Source organism: Anopheles darlingi, chromosome 2, assembly GCF_943734745.1.
Source record: "Anopheles darlingi chromosome 2, idAnoDarlMG_H_01, whole genome shotgun sequence".
Taxonomy (NCBI): Eukaryota; Metazoa; Arthropoda; class Insecta; order Diptera; family Culicidae; genus Anopheles; species Anopheles darlingi.
The window spans coordinates 53936531-53956579 of NC_064874.1; the positions used below are offsets into that span (position 1 = coordinate 53936531).

General features: G+C 37.6%; 1 protein-coding gene across 1 annotated transcript in view; it reads left to right on the forward strand.

The window, feature by feature from the left end:
• LOC125952017 (uncharacterized) overlaps nt 1–19040 on the forward strand; it is a 34607-nt gene extending 15567 nt beyond the window's left edge. Inside the window, exon 3 of the mRNA XM_049681224.1 lies at nt 10930–19040. Coding sequence (XP_049537181.1) covers nt 10930–12756 — 1827 coding nt within the window. The 3' untranslated portion in view covers nt 12757–19040. The remainder of the gene's footprint in view (nt 1–10929) is intronic.
• The last annotated feature ends 1009 nt before the right edge of the window (nt 19041–20049 follow it).

Here is a 20049-nt window from a genome sequence, read left to right on the forward strand (position 1 = left end):
ACATATTCACATATCCTAGCGAATCCATGATTCCTGGGATACGAAATATTGGCCCAGTTCCGTAATAAGAAAAACAACCCCATATCATCAGCCACTTAACGGTGTTTACCGTGTACTACGGAAGTAATTCGGCACCTTGGGGGCTGGCTGACCACAAAATATTGTGCCATTTCTCGACCGGCCAATTGATGTGTGATTTCGCGAAATTCAACCTGTTACGAATGTTCCGCGCTGTAAGCAGGGGCACTTTTCTGGCTGTCTAGCAGTTTGGCTTCTACCAACCTTTTACGAATGGATGCAGTGCTTATTGACAGGTTCAAATCCTGTTTCAAAAAAAGTGAGGTCACAAAAGGATTTTCTTTCACCACACGAACCATATGGCGGTTGGTATGGGTAGTCGTTGCTCATTTTCTACCACGAGTTTCAGCCTGTGGTAGCCACCGGAGTGCGTTGCTAACCTTTGACGCAGAACACTGGATTATTTTCTGCACCTCGCGATACGTTTTTCCACTTTCAATCAACCGTTTGATCTGCTCCCGTTCCTCAGGCGTGGTATGCTTCGCTCTGTCCATCTTAATTGAAAACTACGAAAAATTCAATGGTCCTATTTATGAAAAAAATCTTTAAACACCATCTACATTTCAATTAGCAACAGAAATATACCGTTAGATGGCTGTTGTGCAACAGAGATACCGATAAACTATTTTTTCCGATTTGCGCTTTCATTATTTCGAACAATCATATTTGGCACTGTTTATCAAACGACTGTCTTGATCGCTAAACAAAGGTTGCACTGATAACCATTTGAGCCATTTCTATTCGTTACTAGCTGCCCCGACAGACTTCGTACTGTCTTTGATCGTTCGTAGGTTTATCGTAAACAGGAACTTGAAAATTTCAGTAGTTATAATTTTATCTATTCCATCATTTGGTCGTATTCGATTTATCAATGAACCAAATCAATAGTTACTTCTGTTAGTGATGTTGAAAATAGAGATGCGACGTGATTGTAAATGTGACCTGGAAAGTTAACTTGATGTTTGTATTTTTAGGGCTTTACTTTACGCGCCGAAGATGTCATTTGGAACCACGAATTATATTTTCCCAAGTTTTTTTATAAAATCCTTTTACTTTAGTGTTCGGCTTGCATATAGCTCGTTAAGTTCAAATTCTGTGTATTTAACGGCATTACAATACGACACACTTGATCCATTTTTCCGGTATTCAGCCTACGATGATCTACATAGTCACATGGTAGATCATAACTAAAAGCACAGCACTTCAAATTTACTCAAACGTCAATCGATCAGATCGAGTGTCTTTCTTCTCTCTCGGACATTCTCGGTGATCATTCCAATCGCAAGCCGTTCCTGATAGATAGGATATGTTGGTATTGTTTTCTATTGCTATTCGGTTACTGCTGCTTTATATGTTTGTGCATGCAATTCCTATCGTTACCATTCATAGCCCAATACGTTGAAAATCGTCAATGATAAGAGGCACGTAAATCAATAATCAAAAATTGATTTAATTTTTGATCAATTCAAATACTTTACAACTGAATGAGTTTTTATAATTGTTTGATGTAAATTGACTTGTGAAACTTAAAGCAGCTTCTCCATTACCTAATGACTTGATTGAACTTAAGAAATAGTAAAGAAAATTTAAACCAACAGTAGACACATCAATAAAAAATGGTGACGATTTCTGCAGCGTTGCCGAAATCCATTGTTATTCCACCGCAGGCTCTCTCTCTCTCTATCGCTTTCTCTCTCTCTCTCTCTCTCTCTCTCTATCTCTCTCTCTATATCTCTCTCTCGTTTTTCTATTAGTTTCATTTTTTAAGTTATTATTCATGAATTAAACGCAACTATATAATTTTCCCATCCCTCACTCTGCTCTGCAAGATGTACGAAATGGAGGGTGGTGGTGGTGGATAGGTGAAAGAAGCAAGGAAAAGTGTTTTAAGTTCCGATTCAGGTACTGAAACATAAGTACCTATTTACGATATTTTAGGACGATTTCAGTTATTAATTTTTCCTTGAATAGCACATTAACAAGAAAGTTTCAAAAAAGGATTGAATGTTGATGCGACATAAGTTAATCAACTGGCTGTTTTGGAGCAAAAGTATTAAATATTGATCATCACATGCGGAATGCATGGATAGTAGTAGTCTATTGGCGTGTAAGGTTGCTAAATCTGCCAAGGGGGGGGGGGGGGGGGGAGGCTGACTCTTGCAAATCACGTTACATCACATAGTTAGGTTTAAGATTTACAGGATTTTGTAAAGCAGTAACAGCCACGCAGAACTTTGAAGAGGTGATACATTTCATCCTTCATTCCTTGAAGTCAGTATCATAACATATACTCGCAAGTTAAACAGCATCAGTACTCATGGCTTATATGTCGCCCGTTCTCTCCCACCTAACCGTATGTGTCGACTCAATATACAATGTTTACGAATCTGCTTTCGTTCACTCCCTTATTGCAAGCTGACCAAGGGAGAGATACTCATCGTCGGTGAGCTTTCAGGGTGGTATCCCTTCTACGATGGTTGTAGACGTAGTCATGCCGAACACTTTTACTAATAGCCATGCTGTCTATCGGTTCAATGACTGAATTGGATAACAGCCATTGCATGCGGCGTATGAATGGTTGATGATTTGTTGCGCACGAGTACGCTTGTTTTATTTATAACATTGTTGCACATAAATCATGCCTACTTGTATAGTATCTTTTTCATCAAATAAGTTACTGAACTAGTCCGGACACATAAGAAGATTACTTGTTTGAATTCATGAAAAGCGGAATTATAGAGATTCGATTACTTTCTGCTCAAAATTGTTTCGGGTAAGGAAAAGAAAGCTATGGATCGGTATCAACTTTTATATCCTATATCCGAATGACTTCACCTATACATGATGGTAACTTTGAGCATTTCCTCGCATATTTTAAAGGTATTAAACATCACAAAAAAAAATCAAAGTTTGATAAAATACTGCTTACCACGTTATTCCTTGCAGCGATTCCTTGTTAGCTTATGTCAAAAAGTTCATCACTCGCGTTCGAAAAAGAGCGGAAGAGCTAACGTGGAAGAATTTGTTGTTTAACACATAGTTCTAGAATGTTGGAATGAGGAATGAGATACCTTGAAATTTAACCGAATTCAACGTCAATATCGGCATGCAAGTCTATCTATTCGACCAGATAATACATATAATACAAATTATGTCAAGTTCCAATTCTGTCCGTATTTTTCATGGGCGAATGCAACACGAGCTGTAGGTCTATCACAGTACGCTCAAGCTACTAGACGGTGGTTATAGCCTTTCGTTGTTTTATAGTTTCAGTTTCTGCAAACAGTTTCTTACATTCTACTACGTTTGCATAAAAAAAGAGACAAAATTTGAATGGAGAAAAAAACTAAGACTAAAAACTAAGATAATTAAGATCTGTAAACTGCATTTGGTAGGTGATTTTATTTATGATTTAGATTTGCACCGAATTTTTGATGGGATGCAGCTGAGGAACATGGGGTGGGTTCATCGACATGGGTGGTATCTATTTCCCATCGATATTAACCACTCCATCTCATCTATCGATCGCTTCGAGTACCAGATTCGGCCAGATCCCCGCGTGTTCATTCTCATAGTGTTCCTTGATAATCGGCACAACTTCCGGTAGCCCTTTTTTATTATAAATAATGGTCACTTCATGGCCAGTCCGGAGCTACAGACGAACGACTAATTGCCAGCCACAGTATTACCTTCTTGGGGAAGTTGGTCTGTGGGTGGACGACACTCCGGAGCTCACTTTCTTCGTACAGAAAGTAAAATAAGAAGTGGCTTTCCAATGGATGTGATCCTGGATGAGATAGGTCTCGCGGTTCATCACCCCCGGCTTGTGGCGATTCACCGAGAAAATCTGTTTGACGATCTTGTTCAGTTGCTGCCGCTGTGACATTACCTGATGCTCCAAAACCAGCGGACGGTATTTCTGCCTTCTAACATGTATGTCTATGTCCGTCAGGTACTTCTGCACGGTTTGGTTAGTTGTACCAACTTCCCGGACAATCGCACGCAGCTGTGTAGCCATTTCTCTGTCGGTCTTCCTTTTCAGCATCCTTTGGAGCTTCTTGGCGTTTAGAGCGTCGGCCATACGGAATCGAGCCATCTCTCGATCATCTGATTGTTGTCGTCCAATAATGCCAAGTTGCTGTAGATGCCGAAACAGAAGTCCCCGGTATCTACAAAGTTCCACATGATGCCCATTTCCGTTGCGGCGGACTACCTTTCATTGAATGCGCAAATACGTTCTTACGGAATAGCTTCACTATTTTCGTCATTACTTTTAGAGTTCAAATGATAGATGTTCCATTTTTTTTTTTGTAAGTGAACTGATAAAATTACCTTCCAAATGCAATTTACAGACCTCAATTACCTGTCTTAGTTTTTTTTCTTATCATCATTTAAATTTTGTTTCTTTTTTTAAATGCAAACGTTACATTGGGATCGACTACTAGCTTTCTTTGATGTACCGGATGTACGTTTTCTCGACACGCGGTACCCGTCTCCCATAATCCCAAAACATCGTGGTCGCTACAACACATGGTTCATTGCACAAAATGATAGTATATTTGTTCTCGCAGCAACAGCAATAGGAATGGTAAAGAGACAGAATGTCAGGGTCAGCTGACCGGATTCACTCTGAACCAGTGAGTTATTCTCACTGCCTCGCTGCGTTCTCGCTCTCGTTTAGCAAACGAAATGACGACATCGGGTATGCGAGTATTTGCTTAAGGTTGCATTCATGTGATGACGCATGATAAGCACTAGGCGAACGAATGAGTGTATTAAACTTACTTAAAATTTAGAGTATTTAAAAGAAAATAGAAGGACCAAATTAAAATGCTTGAAAAGACACGTCACCCCAAGTGTGAAAAACTGCACCTTGGTAAATATCGAGTTTCATATTTTTAATCCAATAGATCGTACCGGAATGTTCGACGCGAAGCCATGCAAGCTGCATTGGAGAAACACTAGACTAGCCGCTAGGGTTATTTTTTATTCCTTAGAAGTCGATGCTTGTGCTGTCATCAAATTCCACAAGAAGCGTCGTTAGAACTGCGCTCTCAGCTGGTTGGTAGTCAGATGTTTTGATGCCGATGTGGCACCAAAACATTGGTCGAATGAAATGGCCCTTTTTTGAGCACGTTGTGGTGCGTGTTCAACTCTCTCGAGCGAGGCCGGCGACTCGGAAAAAGAGCAAAGCGCGGGAAGCAAAAAGTACAGTCCCGCAAGATGAGTGACAAAACCGGCCGGCGTGAGAGCGTTTCTTGGCGTGTGGATGCGGATTCACAAAACTGGAACGAACACACAAATATTTCACTACCACAACCTCGCACCTTTGAGGTAACTCCAAACCCGCAATTTAAAGGTAGTTTCACAATGATTGCTAATAATATGGTTTATTGTTCATGGGTTTTGGAATTTTCTGTAAGAAATATAAAATCTGCCTAAGATTTTCGGATTGATTTCTTTAGATATTCAAATAATACTTTTGGCAATACTCTTCGTAGTGGAACTTTTGGCAATACGCTTCGGAGGAATAGTGAAATTCCTCTAATTGTCGCATGACCCGCGGATTTGTTGTAACGCAGTTTTGTTTTTGTAATACGTTACTCTCTTGGTAGTGTTTCTACTTACTTTGCCATTCAGTTATTTTCTCGTAAACTTTTAACCCATATACACAGTCCCGTTTCTGGCCAGACCCATTTCATTTTCGGTCGATACTTGAACTTACAGATACCTTTCTAAAATTTTATTTTCTATCGATCTATGTTTTAATTATTATCCTTACCGATCCGTTCACAAAATGATGAAAAAAGGATTTAATAAACACATCTTAATCTGCAATCCCGGGGTCTGGCATTTGTATGGAATTTAGTGCAGCGTATGTGCTCATTTAGACTGTATATAAATACATATGTTCAATGTTTTACCTTTTTATTTAGATTTACCTGTGTAAAAGAAAAAACACCTGAAAGGAATTCGGATTACAAAAAAACTGTATTTTACTTTCGTTCATTTTTATGCTTTACTTTGGGTATTTTCAATGTTGTTTGAACAAAAGAATTGAATCTTCAATAGATTTTTTGAAGAAATATAATATGAACTCTCTGAGGGGTTCTAATAAGAGCAATAAAGCAACAATAATTGACTTTTGCTTGTTGTTGGCTCAGTAGATTAGTGCATTTCGATCATCAAAATCGGGTCTTGCGTCGCAATTTATGAAATTCCATACAAAAGCATAGGAGTCTAGCCAGACCCGTGACTGCGGATTAAGGTTTTAGAAAACTGTGGACTACTGCCATGAAAAGGTATGCAACGATATTTCTATTTTTTTTTTTCAAAGATACCAGTGATCTCGGATTTTTATCGTCCATCTTTATAAGGAGATAACTGGTGCTTTAGACAGGAAAATGCATATCCTGAATAATACGCATCCCCACAACCAGAACGCTTATAAGGTTTCCCGCTTGAGGTTAATTAACAAGAACTGAATTGGACGATGCAAAATGCATTTCGGTCCAAAGAGAAAGCTAAAAAGTAAACGATGGGGTTCCGGTCGGTGACATCGAGAGTGGAAAATTCATGAATGGCAGAAATGGAGAAGAAGTTATCGTAAACAGAGAGCCTCACGCAGTGCGAAGGAATGGCTTTTGCATTCTTTCATTTTTGCTGCTGCTTGCGGGAGCGATATTGATCCTTTATCTGGAACTAATACAACATTTTCAAATAACTGAAACCATTCAAAATATATTTACTCTGAATAAAGCAACTAGGACGATATTAGTTAGACAATATTAGGCTTAAACAATCGACGTACTTGATTGACACATGATTAATCAACCTATTCTACAAAACATAGTTTATTGTGTCTCAATTATTTGAAACCAACGTCAAATATGTTTTTTGACTTAAGAATATATAGTCTGAGACAGCAGCAAGTTGAAACTGGAAATTCTAATAGCGTTGGAACATTTTGAAACGTAAATGAAAGTGAGTGAATTGATCACTGAATTGTTTGTAGTTATAGTATGCACTGACAAAAACAGCATCCGGGCAACATGCATTTTATATTGATCCACTCAGGTGATTAGCCTTTATTATCCTTTTTTAAAGAATATCAGAGTGTGCGTGTTCTCATTTTCCACTCCCAAGTTTGTACTGTGTCCAAAAAGTAAGGTGACACGTTGTCCAAATTGCCCGCGTAAAGGGACATCTTCAAAATTGTATTTTTTATAGGTTTTCAGCACTGTTATTAACAACCATGGGACGTTTCACGTCAAAATATTCACTAGTGTTTGAGATACGTATTTTCTTGTGAACTGCTAAAAGTGCATTCTTCGTTTTTCTCCATGTCGCAAATTTTTAAGCCAAGAATTTGCATTAAAAATATTTTTTCTGCTGCGAATATACCAATGCCAATGGTACAGAATGCCTTTAGTGACAATACTACGTCAAAAAAAAAATTACAGTTGGTGGAAAGACTTCCAGGAGGGTCGGGAACGTTTTGAAGAGGAAGAACGCTGTTGTCAACCACCAACGACAATCGATGCAGCTCACGTCCAAAAAATCAAAGATTTGGTGTTGGAAAACCGTCGATTATCAACAAGAGACTTTGCTGATGACATTGGCATATCAAACATATCCGCTAATTACATTTTGAAGGATGTTTTTCATCTCAAGCCCGTCAGCGCTCGATCACGATAATGCACCATCTCACACTTCGTTGCTTTTCTGTGACTTTTTTGCCAAAAATTTCACTCATATCGTCCCAATAACACCGTATGCGCCTGATTTGGTTACATTTGGCTTCTGGCTACTAGACAAGCCTAAAATTTCGTTCCGGCGACACTGTTTTGACACGATAGAGCAGATTCAAGCTGCTGCGAAAAAGGTGCTGAAGGCCATTCCTAAAGACGACATTTTCGCGTGTTTATAAAACTGGAAAATTCGTCGGCATAAGTGCATTGTGTCTGGGAGGAAATTAAGGAACATTCAAAATACATCCAATGTCACCTTATTTTTTGGAGACAGTAGTATATAAGTCCGCGTCCACCGATTTTTACGATTCACTGAACTCTGTAGGAGTCAGAATCGTTAGACAGCTGGATGAATTTGGCGTAAAACATTTACGAGTGCATATCCTTCTCAGAGAAAACACAGTGTACCGGAAAAGGTGAGAGCAAAGAGCCTTCCCGCTTCATGCGATAAGTTGGTCACTTCTCGAAGTCGCGCGAGTCATATTTCACTTGAATAGTAACTAATTGTGACAAAATAGCGAGAACTCAGAAAATATGTTTCGCTGAGCTAAGAGCATGATCATGCTTAATGAAAATCAGGCCTCTCCATTCCAGGAAGTATTTCTCCAGTCCAGGAAGTTTGATGTAGTTGGGAAAAAACCTAGGTGACGTTCTGTGCGCATGCGTTGAAAGTCTTAACGCCTCATCATACACCAACCCCATATGGTAATGTTGATGATGATGACGACGATGATAATTCCGTAGCTGAATCTTAGTGATGATGATAATGCAGAATGGGGGAGGATCCCACCCGGTAAAACAGCTGGCTTTGAAAAAGAATAGTTGAATCACATAGTTGGGATGAATTCGATACTTAACCAGCTTCTAGTGAGTCACAGCTTCAAACTGGCTCGATTCCTTGGGTCGTTTCTATGTTGTCCTAATTTTACGGTTGAAATCACATAAAGAGAGAATGGTTTTTGTAAGATGTTCAGAAGTGAATATATGAGCGCTGGGTCAACGCCCAGTTCTCCATCACTTTTGTCGCGGAGCTCGAGAATTGTTAAGTCTCGTTGCAGGCAGTTAAAAGAAGCACTACGAATTACAATTGTTATTATCAATAGCAAAACAATTAATTAAGGGCATTTCTTGATTTACATCAACGCAATGTAAAACACGAGAAGGCAACATGAACATGACTAGCAGTTGAGGTTTAAAGTTTTGTTGATAATATGTTTCTGTTTGTGCAAGCGATGAATCCTTAGGTTTCATTGCTAATTCAATTTACTAACGTCGTGCAAGCTGCCAACCTTCGTATTTTCGACCGATTAAACAAAAATGATTTGCAGAATTATTTTGTTAACAGCTACTTTATTTGCAAACAAATCTTGACAATCTGTGTTGCCGTCTGTATTAATGAAATTTATTTGTAGAAATGCGAAGTAAAGAAGAAAACATATTGTTTGATTATTGTTTGTCATTCTGGCTAATTGCGTCTTCCGACTCAACAGTTGATTGAACTGCTCAGTAAAGTCCAGTCACAGTTGGGCAATTGTTTGGACATTTTGATTATTATATCATAGTATAGGAGTATTGTAAATAATAGATGCTCTTAAGGGGGGAGGGACTTCTTTATTTTATTTTATTTTTTCGCATTTACTTTTTACATTTTTTTATTAGTGTTTATCCTTTCAAAAGTACAGTGAAAATTTTGAGATCAGTCGAAGCAAAACTGACAAAGATATTGATTTTTGAAAACCCACCTTTCATACAAGGCTCAAAGCATCTCGCGACTTTGAACACGTTTCCCAAAACCTACGTTTTCAAAGTCGGTGCCCATCCTAGCATAAAAACTACTGGACCAATCGATTTGAAATTTTGAACACATAATCTGTACACTATTTGCCAGGTAGCCCCGTCGAGTTTTTGTAAAAATTGTTGATACTTTTTTTAAAATAATTTTTTTAGTTATGTAAAGCTTGTTGTTTGAGAAAACTTAAAAAACACCACTTTTTCAACTTCATAAATCTGCCAGACTCGAACAATTTGAAATTTAACAAAAACACGACAGGGCTACCTGGATAAACTTATAATCTAACAGAAGAATATTCATTTGTATATTTCTGATGGCCCGGCACGTGGCTACGATGGGCACCGCAAAAAGTACATTTTTGCAAACTTGCCTTTCTAGATTGGACAGCATGAACGTAGTTTTGATCAAATCTTCCCCAAAATAGAATCAAATATTCTTGAAATGTTGTAGTTTAATATAATATACACTTGAAAAAATATAGTTGAATGGTTTCTCCACTGAAAATCGGCAAAAATGAGCTTTTTTTGATCCGAAATAATCCTTAGGGGGGCTTTGGTTAATTCGGGTCAAAAAAAGGCTTATTTTAGACGATTTTTAATGAACAAACCATTCAACTATATTTTTTCAAGAATATTTGGTTCTATTTTGGAGAAGATTTATTTAAAAATACGTTCATGGTGTCCAATCTAGAAAGGCATGTCTGCAATAATGATCTTTTTGCGGTGCCCATCGTGGCCACGTGCCGGGTCATCAGAAATATACAAGTGAATATTATTTTGTTAGATTATAAGTTTATACAGGTAGCCCCGTCGAGTTTTTGATTGAATTTCCCATTTTCCGATTTTTGGCAGATTTTGGAAGTTGGAAAAGTGATGCTCTTTTCGATGTTGCCTCAAAAAACGAGGTTTTCAAATTATCATAAAAAAGGATCAACATTTTTTATAAAAACTCGACGGGGCTACCTAGCAAATCAAAACACTCACAAAAAATGTAAAAAGTAAATGCGAAGAAATGAACTATCGAAGCCCTACTAACTGGGCCATGCTGAAATGAACTTTATAAATCCCTAGTATGATTAATGGGCCATTGTATCGTCTATATGATGATAATTAGAAATTATGGAGATATATCTTACATAAGCATCTTACGTAAATTCTGATGTATTAAAATTAAAGGATATATTGACCATCTGAAACAACGGTTTGTTGTGTTCAATTATGTATATAAAATTATTGTTAATCAGTACACATATTTTTAGGTTTGTGACGTTTATTAATATATTGAATATTTAATGGTTTTTTTTTTCAGGCAGCAATTCTACAACAAACAGCGGAATATATCTATTCTCTGGAACAAGAAAAAACTCGTCTCCTGTCACAAAATTGCCAATTGAAACGATTGCTCGACCAACAAGATCACAATGGTTCGCCTGAAGGAGGGGCACCTCCAATATCGATGAAAAGTACTGTCTCTAATTCAACTATAGTTCCTGTTAACGAAACTGGACTATCTAACGTCGTTACTGGCGTTGCCACTACTGCTATCGGTAATCCCTTGGTTGCGACCGTTTCTAAGAAGCGAGCGATGGACAGCATCCCGGTATCGGACTCTTCGGACGAAGGACTCGGCTCAATGTCACCTGAGCCAATTTCGCTTCGAAGTAACGGAGCTGGTACGGCTCAGCATGGCAGTACTCCAACATCTACGACAGCTGTGGCATCTACAAACATTCATACTACAACCAACTCCACAAACAATGGTCGCTTGAGTACGACAGTAAATTTCTCAGTTAAGGATTTTCTTGAATTGAAGCATCAACTAGATGTTGAACGGCGACAGAAAACGATAGTGGAGGACAAGTTAAGAACACTGGAACGACAACTGTACCCTAACCATATACAATACCAGGAGAGCTCTGACAGCACCCTATCTAAGGAGCCACAATCAGCAACGGGTACATCTGAAGATGCAAATATTTCTATCATCCATAAGGCTCAAACAGGTGGTGGTGGTAATAAAACACCTCGAACAGTATCAGTACCGATATCAGAATTGGAGGCCAGCGGTACTCAGGTGCTTTCTCTCGAGTCGAGTAGTACGGGCTTAAAGCGCCAGATAGTAGTTTGTGGTGGGAACACAGATCGCTCAGAAGATGTCACTTGTAAACAAATACTGATTCCAATGAAGGAGGAAAAGGTGTTTATTAAGCGATCCCGGTCACGATCGCCTACGATTGAAACCGTTGTGACATTGCCTCCTAAAAAGCATCGTTATCCTTCGATTCTCGAGGCGGCAATCAAGGCCGAACCAAAAGTGGAAGTCGAGCGGATCAATTCTCCTTCGTCAATCGTAGTGAACGAAGAACACATGATGGTCTCGACCGCTGGGGGTCATTTGGTTGGAGCGGGAACAAAATTGACATCTATACAACAACCACCAGCACGGCTTAATACCTGCCGACACAATCTTGAAACGATCGTCGAAGCTATTCGTCATCTTGAGGGCGATGCTTTCGATGCTGTTGCACCTGCGCAACAGCAACATACACATTCTCAGACGGTTCAACCATCCCAACCTCAACCTCTGCCTACGGTCGTATCCACAGCATCACCACCCATACCCCAACAGTCGCTACAACATCGACCAATGCAAGAAGTTCCACTCGCACTAACCACCAATAGCAAACAGCAACAACAAACAATGTTACAACCGAAACTAGATCGCGAACACCGTCAAAATCAACTAGAACCGTACCTGAAATTCAGAACAACAGCGGCAAATAGTAACAGTAACAGCGTGCTTACGTCCTCCAATACTGCATCCACAACAATAGCGACTGCACCAAATGGTTCCAATAACATCCTCAATTCTAGCAACACTACTATCGTAGCAGTGGCTTCTTCCTCCAGTTCGTCTAATTCCGTAGCGGTTACGGCCTCGGCCACTAACTCAATCGCTGGTAACAGTTGTCAGGGATCTGCAACTACATCAAAAGTTGGTAATGCTGCTAGTAATGCCCCTATTTCGCTACCTGCACAGCAAAAAATACATCTTTCGCAGACAACAGCCGCCCAAATTTTGCAGCAACAACAGCAATGCCGGCCGGGTGTTATAGTGGTGAAACAAAACACCTGATCAGCCCTTAACATTCGTAACAATACCTGTAGTATCAACAAGAACAATTGCTACGACTACGACAACTGCATCAAAAATAAAATCCGGAATGATGATATAAGTTTGGCTGAACCTAACTGCTCAATCTTGTCAACATCCTCAGCAACATCTACTACTCTTATGGCCTCCGCCGATACGAGCTACACTGAATGACTCTCTAGATTCAGCATCGATCTCTTGACGGCAACGCGTTTGATTGTATTCAACACATCTCCAGTCTCACAGGAAGAAATTTTAGCAGTATATTACCTCCAGGAATTCGTCTTGGTCGTGAAAAGATGGCGTTTATCAGCATTGGTAACTGCTATAATGTTGCTGTTAAATGTTGTTAACCAGAAAGCAATGAAGGGTGCTTCTAATAACTTCCTTTGCCGATAATATTAGCTTTGGAAATGATATCTTGATGATCAGACCTTTAAATATTATGTTGTTAATTATTTGATTAAATATGATTAAAGATTAATTATAAGTTACAGTTTTTTTTACGTTTTCCATCCATTTGATTCAACATTTGTTCAGGTTTGAATCTATGTACCATTCACGTGTGTGCACTACTCGGCACTCTCACAATCCATCCAGTCGGTAATTGAACCATTAATAAATCGATTCCTAATTATGTCTTCTATTTTGTGAACTTCACATGACTTTGCCCCACCATATTGTGTGGAAGTTTGCGAAAAACGATCACTATTCGTGTGTATCCTATTAAACGCACGGAGCTGGGTGGTCACAAAAACATTTTTGGCTGGCATCCATAGATTTGTTTAATATATCTATGATGAGATTGTTTTCGTCGCCATACATTTTATCAACGACAAAATGGGCATAATGCATGCACATCTTGTATGTTGTCGCACACAAAATAAAAATGAGACAATGCACGAGATCAATTTATACGGTCTGGTGTATGTAAGGAAGGATAGAAGGATAGGAAGGAGCACTAATGCTTATGGGGTATATTGTGTAGACCTAATGCTAAATGTGGCATTTCTATTATTACAATGTAAAACAATCGCTAAATCGCGCCGAGCAAAGTAGAGTTGAGAGTTGATAGTAAGATATAAGATTAATTTCAACGTTGATGCATCATAACAGAATTTGATTTGTATTTGATAACATTTAAAAACTGTGGGTGTGGAAATAGTCCATACTCTAAGATAAACATTATATTTTTTAAGAGTACATGCAATCCAATGGTACTCGCAATATGTTGAAAGTCAATGAATCGCGGTTGATCATTAAGACTGTTCAAAAACTGAATCGGGTTGATCTATGTAGCTTGTGCGATTGAAAAGATAAATATCTCTTTCTATTTTAGGTTTGCAACATTTTGTGTAAAAATACGTATGTAGAAATATCAAAAATCGACAAAACAAACATCAATCCATAAAAAGCAAGAAAGAAGGAAAGACTAGTTAATCTCACAACTGGTTCAAGTTTAGTTAAACTCTTGCTCTTGCATATTAGATCTTAAAAATAGTTCCCCAGGCAGATCCTAAAGTGAGTTTCTAAGTGAATCGACAAACACGCTATGGGGGATTCTCGGGGGCCTCTTTTCTTATATGAACTCAGACCTCATATTTCGGTTCTGATAATGCCAGTACATTTTCATTGATTCAATAGAAAAGGGGCTGACAGAACTAAAATAATAAACTTGTATGAATTCATTTATCCTGAGAAAATATTTCCAAATAAAACTACTGAAAGATTCCTTTCGGAATATCTTACGTGCATTCATAACCCCCAATGCATTGAATTCATACTTTTTGGTGATGGTTCAATTTTTATCAGTTCATATCATTTTTTTTCAGCTAGAATAGTCTCTGTTCAATTCGAATGGCATTACATGAAGAGTTTTAGCCAACTCTAGTGGTACGGTTCATCGAAAAATGAACTCGCGAATATAATTCGTTTTCTTAAGGATAAGGATAATTATGCTGACAAGCGCCAAGCGAGGGCTACCTTTTTATTTGGTTCTGAGTGGGTCAAAATTCCGTACAGTGTAATGAAAGTACTCTTAAAAAGTATTATGTTGAATTGAATGTTCTAATTCAATATGTCACATTGAGTTATAACTGTAAAATCGATAAAATGGAACAATTTGTCTAGATAATGAAAAAGCAAAAGGTCTAATTATAAACCATGTTTCAAAATGAATTATTCTTTAAACCAACCACTTTAGCAAAAATTTATGTAATACTTAAAAAAAAACAAAACGTTTTTCGTCCCCTTTGTTTGGTTTGTAAGAAAAATTAGCAAACGGCTAACTTTAAACAATACCTAGAAGGTTTTAATTTTTGTTTGCAATTTTTATTTTTTTTTTTCGTTCATTTTTACCATGAAATGCACAAATCAGTCTACAACTTAGTGAATTCTTGGCTGTATATGAAAATTATATGTGTCTAAAATGACTGATGTTTTTATGATCTTCCTGTGAAAATCATACAGAGAATACATATGTTTCCTTCAGGGATGGTTTAATCGTTAATTTTCTCCTCGCGTCAATAATGCATTTCATAGTTAGGGTATGCCTCAGATTCAATATATGAAAGTACCCTTCCCGATATGAAGAATGAACAATGTGTAAGTTATCGAAAAATATTAGATCACTTTTTCTAACTATGAAGTTTCTTACTCTTGTAAGAAACTAAGTAAGAAATGTAGCTTGGTGTGAGAAAGGTGCGCTAGATATGACCAACGCAAATAATTAAAACGTGTGCAGTTCCTGACGACACACAAACGAGGAATACAAGATTCTAATGAGTATCTTCTACACAAATGTTATAATTAGTAATTGAACTACATTCAACACAACATCCGCTAGTTATGAACCGGTAAGTGAGAAAACCGGATTAGATCGGTCAAAGGCAACTTAAAATAAAGTAAAGGCAAAGTATATAAGAATAAGAATAGAAAAGGAGATTGAGAAAGACAAAGTAGCAGTGATAAAGGATGTAGGATAAAAGCTTGTTTCGAATTTAAGACTTTGTCGTGTCGCTGCACTGTCTTTCTTTTTGTTTCTATCATTTTCGTGTTCAATTGCGTAAGCTTGCGAAATATAAATCCTTAATAGCGTAAGCGATAGCATAAAGAAGACGTACGGGAAATGGAATGAGATAGAACAGCAGCATAACTCAAGCATACAAACAGTATACATTTGCAAACCAATAACGAAGTGTAAAATAATAACTGCCCATGAAATGCCTGAATTCTTATCCTCCAGTAACAGTTTTATTGAAGAAGGAAATTGTTGCAGCGAACAAAACGACTGACGATTCAACAATCCGCCAACTGCATTATTCAGCTGTATCGTATCTCGAGAGTGTGTTCTATGCGTTAACAGTAAGTTTGAACACATTATAATAAATAATTAATGACAGGATCAGTCAGATGGACAAGCAGATCATAAACATAAATACAATGTTTAAAAACATAACTCGATCGGTGGTGGGACCGCTAGGAATCGAGTTATTGAGAGAAGATTGTGAAAAGGAATATCCCTGTTATAGTAGACAAACGCTTAACAGAAACGCTAATTCTCAAGAAAGTTCGAAGATATATAACTCCTTCTGATTAAATTTCAATCTCTTGGAATATGTGTATCTGAAAAGATTATCCAAGCGCTTTCAACCAATAATCGAAATTTCTTCCATTCTTTAATCTTCGGTACTATGCTTACGCGTAAAGCTAACTCTATACTGATGTGCATTTTGCTATGATTTGTCGTACCAATTGTAAATTCATCAATATTATAAGCAATGTATTCCCATGAGTGTATGCGAAACATGAAAATGGAAACAAGGAGAAAGGTGATATAGCATATAAAATCACTACTTTACAAACTTCAGCTTCATCAGCTTTGCAAACACAAAATTCATGATTTTATACAACGTCCTTGTTTTAGATAAATTAATTTTGATTACTTTATTTACGCAACTTTTTTTCCTTTTTACCTGACTTTTTAATCGTGTACTGACCTGCCTTTTATAACCACTCTATCATGGTTAGCAACAATCTTGAATTAAATAAAAAATCAAAAATGAAGAAAAATCCAACATGAAGTAAAAAATATTTGCCATTTTTAATGATACAGGTGAAATCAGAAATCAGTTTTGAATCAGTGAATTGTGTTGTGTTTAGAAAGCACAATAGTATAACATTTTTGGCGTGATATTGATTTGATAGTAAAGTTATAATTTAATGTGACAAGCACCCATGAAAAATGTAACATAGGGAAAAGAAATAGCAGCACACACGAAACTGCATCATGCATGCACTTACACACTAAAACAAGTGCAACCTCATCGCTAGTTATCTTCCTTAGACTTCCTCGGCCATGTCGAGGCTGGAAGCAGAATAAAATAACAGAAAACCAAGAACATAAGACAAGCAAAGCAATTTATATAGAGATATACATTATACTACATACGAGTACAAGAAATCTGTGTATATAGATATATGTAAGTGTATGCATGAAAAGTGCATACATATTTATATATATTCTAATATATACACTTAAAAATTTCCTAACTATATTTTAGGTCAATCATGCGTCAAACTCAGCCACTTGCCGATTCAACGGTCATGTCGTTACAATCGGGCGTGATGGATGAGAAGTAATTTCTGTGAAATTATTGCGTTTCTTATTAAACATTGTTAGTTGTGTGTACTAATTCTGCCTGCCTCCCTTCGCAAAGAAAAAGAAGTTTCAAAAATAAATGGAAGAAAATATTAACCTGTTTTTTTTTGTTGAAATAGAATACACTTACTGCCCCAGGAACAGAGTAAGAAGCGTCGATAGTAAAAACATTAATTTGTATGTAATGTTTCATTGATTCAACATTTCATGACATTAAATTTGCAAAGCCTTCAGTTTATCTGTTATTGATTCTTGTACGTATACTTGAAAAAAAATGATTTATCTTCTTTTGACAAACGTAAAACGCTCGTCATTTAAATAAAATACCTGAAACTTTGATAATTCATCAGCAAAATAATCACTGTGAAAAAGGAAACAATCTTTGAATAGTAGCAATAGCGAAATGAAAGTATTAAATCAGTAACAGCATTGCTTTTTTGGAGTGAGATACCATTCTTCAAATTTGAATTGGATGGCAATATTCTGATTTAGCAGAAAAAGATGCAATAGCTGAGATAAGATGAATACCACGCAGATGAAACAAAATCTTGAACTTACGAATACATTAGAGGTTTTTGAAGTAAAGGGATAATTCGATTCGTTTACCTGCTTACTTCTATCTTTTTCATATACCATTCAGTAAAACATATGTTTGTGAACTATTGAGTCAAAACTATGAACAAACCATAAAGAAATGAAGCAAACCAACAAAACAAATAAAATAGCAAAACCGAACCGTTATGAACACCAAACACGAATCGTTTGACAAATCGCAGGAACGAATGGATTCTCTGAATGGCGATGATAGCAAAATAAAATTAAATTCATTGCTGATGAAATATGTTTGTGAATTTAGATATCGGTTTATGCATGGCCAAGTAGTTTGCAAATCATACGTTTTTATTGCTTTTATCATGCATCTTACGTTTTATGAAGTCTGCATCTTTGGCTTAATTTAGCTTATCAACAAAACGTCTTTTCCACGGTTGATTTTAGTAACATCGTTTTCCATTTTAGCTCTATTTTGGATATGCTATGTATGTAACGATATTTGTACATTTGTAAAGAAAAAACATGTTGTTCCTTTTTATCTATGATTCAAGATTTATGAACTTTATGTTAGAGCGATAATAATGCTGACATAATCACTGCATCTGGCAACGAGTAGTCCCTGCAACAAAGTATACCGTTTAATGCAAAGCTGCTTGAGATAAGTAGACAAAACAGATATTCCGGCTATACAATAACATTTATTCACGTATCTAATCCGATAAAATGGAGTGGACAGAAGTGAGTGAGAGCCACACCTCAACAATACAACCACAAAACGTGAAGTAATAGGTTTTGTTTAAAAATGCTTATAAATCAGCTCATGAGTGCACAGAAATGGAATAAATCCAGCGAGTATGAGTGGAAACAGATCAAAACAACTTTCCGCTAACTAATATAGACTTATTTTCCATCAAGTTAGATGATTTGCCTACTCAGAAATCTGCTATCAAACTTTGAGTAAGATATTTTTCTACCACCCTGCATATTTGTCATAATACGATCGTTTGGAATAATTCTGAATTTCTTTGAGAATATCAAATAAAAAAGAATATATAAGCTTAAGGATATGTTTAAAAACATTTGGTTTTAGAATGTTTAGTTATTTCATTCCGAATACTACTGATACTATATCTCGTTTATTCACATGTAACTTGCGGACTACAGTTTATGACAATTTTATCAAATGAAAGTACCGTCGTATCACCGTCAATCGAACCGGACATATTCGTCAATAGACCCGACCCATTGCGGTAAAGTGTCGCGATGGTGCTGCGACCGCCTGCTTACGGTGCAGTGGATTGTTGATGCTGCTACTGCAGACCGAACCAACAGTCAGACTGCTGTCCTGCTGCAGCGAATGCCCGCTCCGTTCAGCTGGCCAAAGTTCATTCCGCCGGCTATTGGATCCATTGATAGCGAATAAGGACATCCTTTTTTACGGTGACTCTTCAGGCCATTGTCTGACTGACCGCTGCCTGGGTAGACGCGATCGATCAGCGCTTGATCATCAGCCTGTAGGCTGTTCTTCGATTGCCAAGGACGATCTCAAGCAAGAACAGCTTCTACCATGTCCAGGTCCATAATTTCCAGGCCATGTCCTGCTATGTCTAGGTCCAGGTGTGATTTCAGCTCCATCAAGGAAATTAAACCGGCCACTTTCCTCTCTACAGCCCAGGTTGCATAGCCTGTGTTTCGGTATGACAAAATCTGGCACGATGTGTTACAAGGAGCGATCTTATTCTGATCATTCTAAAGAGTGGGGGCTGGTGGCTAAAGACCGCGGATTCATTCTAGCGCATGCAGCGGGCCAGTGAATGTTTGCCTGTCCCATTTTGCATCGGCAACCGTTAGCGGCTTAACATAGCGATCATATGCTACGATGTCCCGGAACGCAAGCGTGGATGACTTATTAGGACACAGTTTATTGCACTTGCCAGAACACATTCAATCATTGCAGAGATTGAAAACCAGCACATCAGCGTCCGTAGAGTCGAGTCTAGCTTCGTTTCGAGGTGGAAAACAGCGCATGATTGGTTTAACTTGAGTTATATTTTCCAATCTCA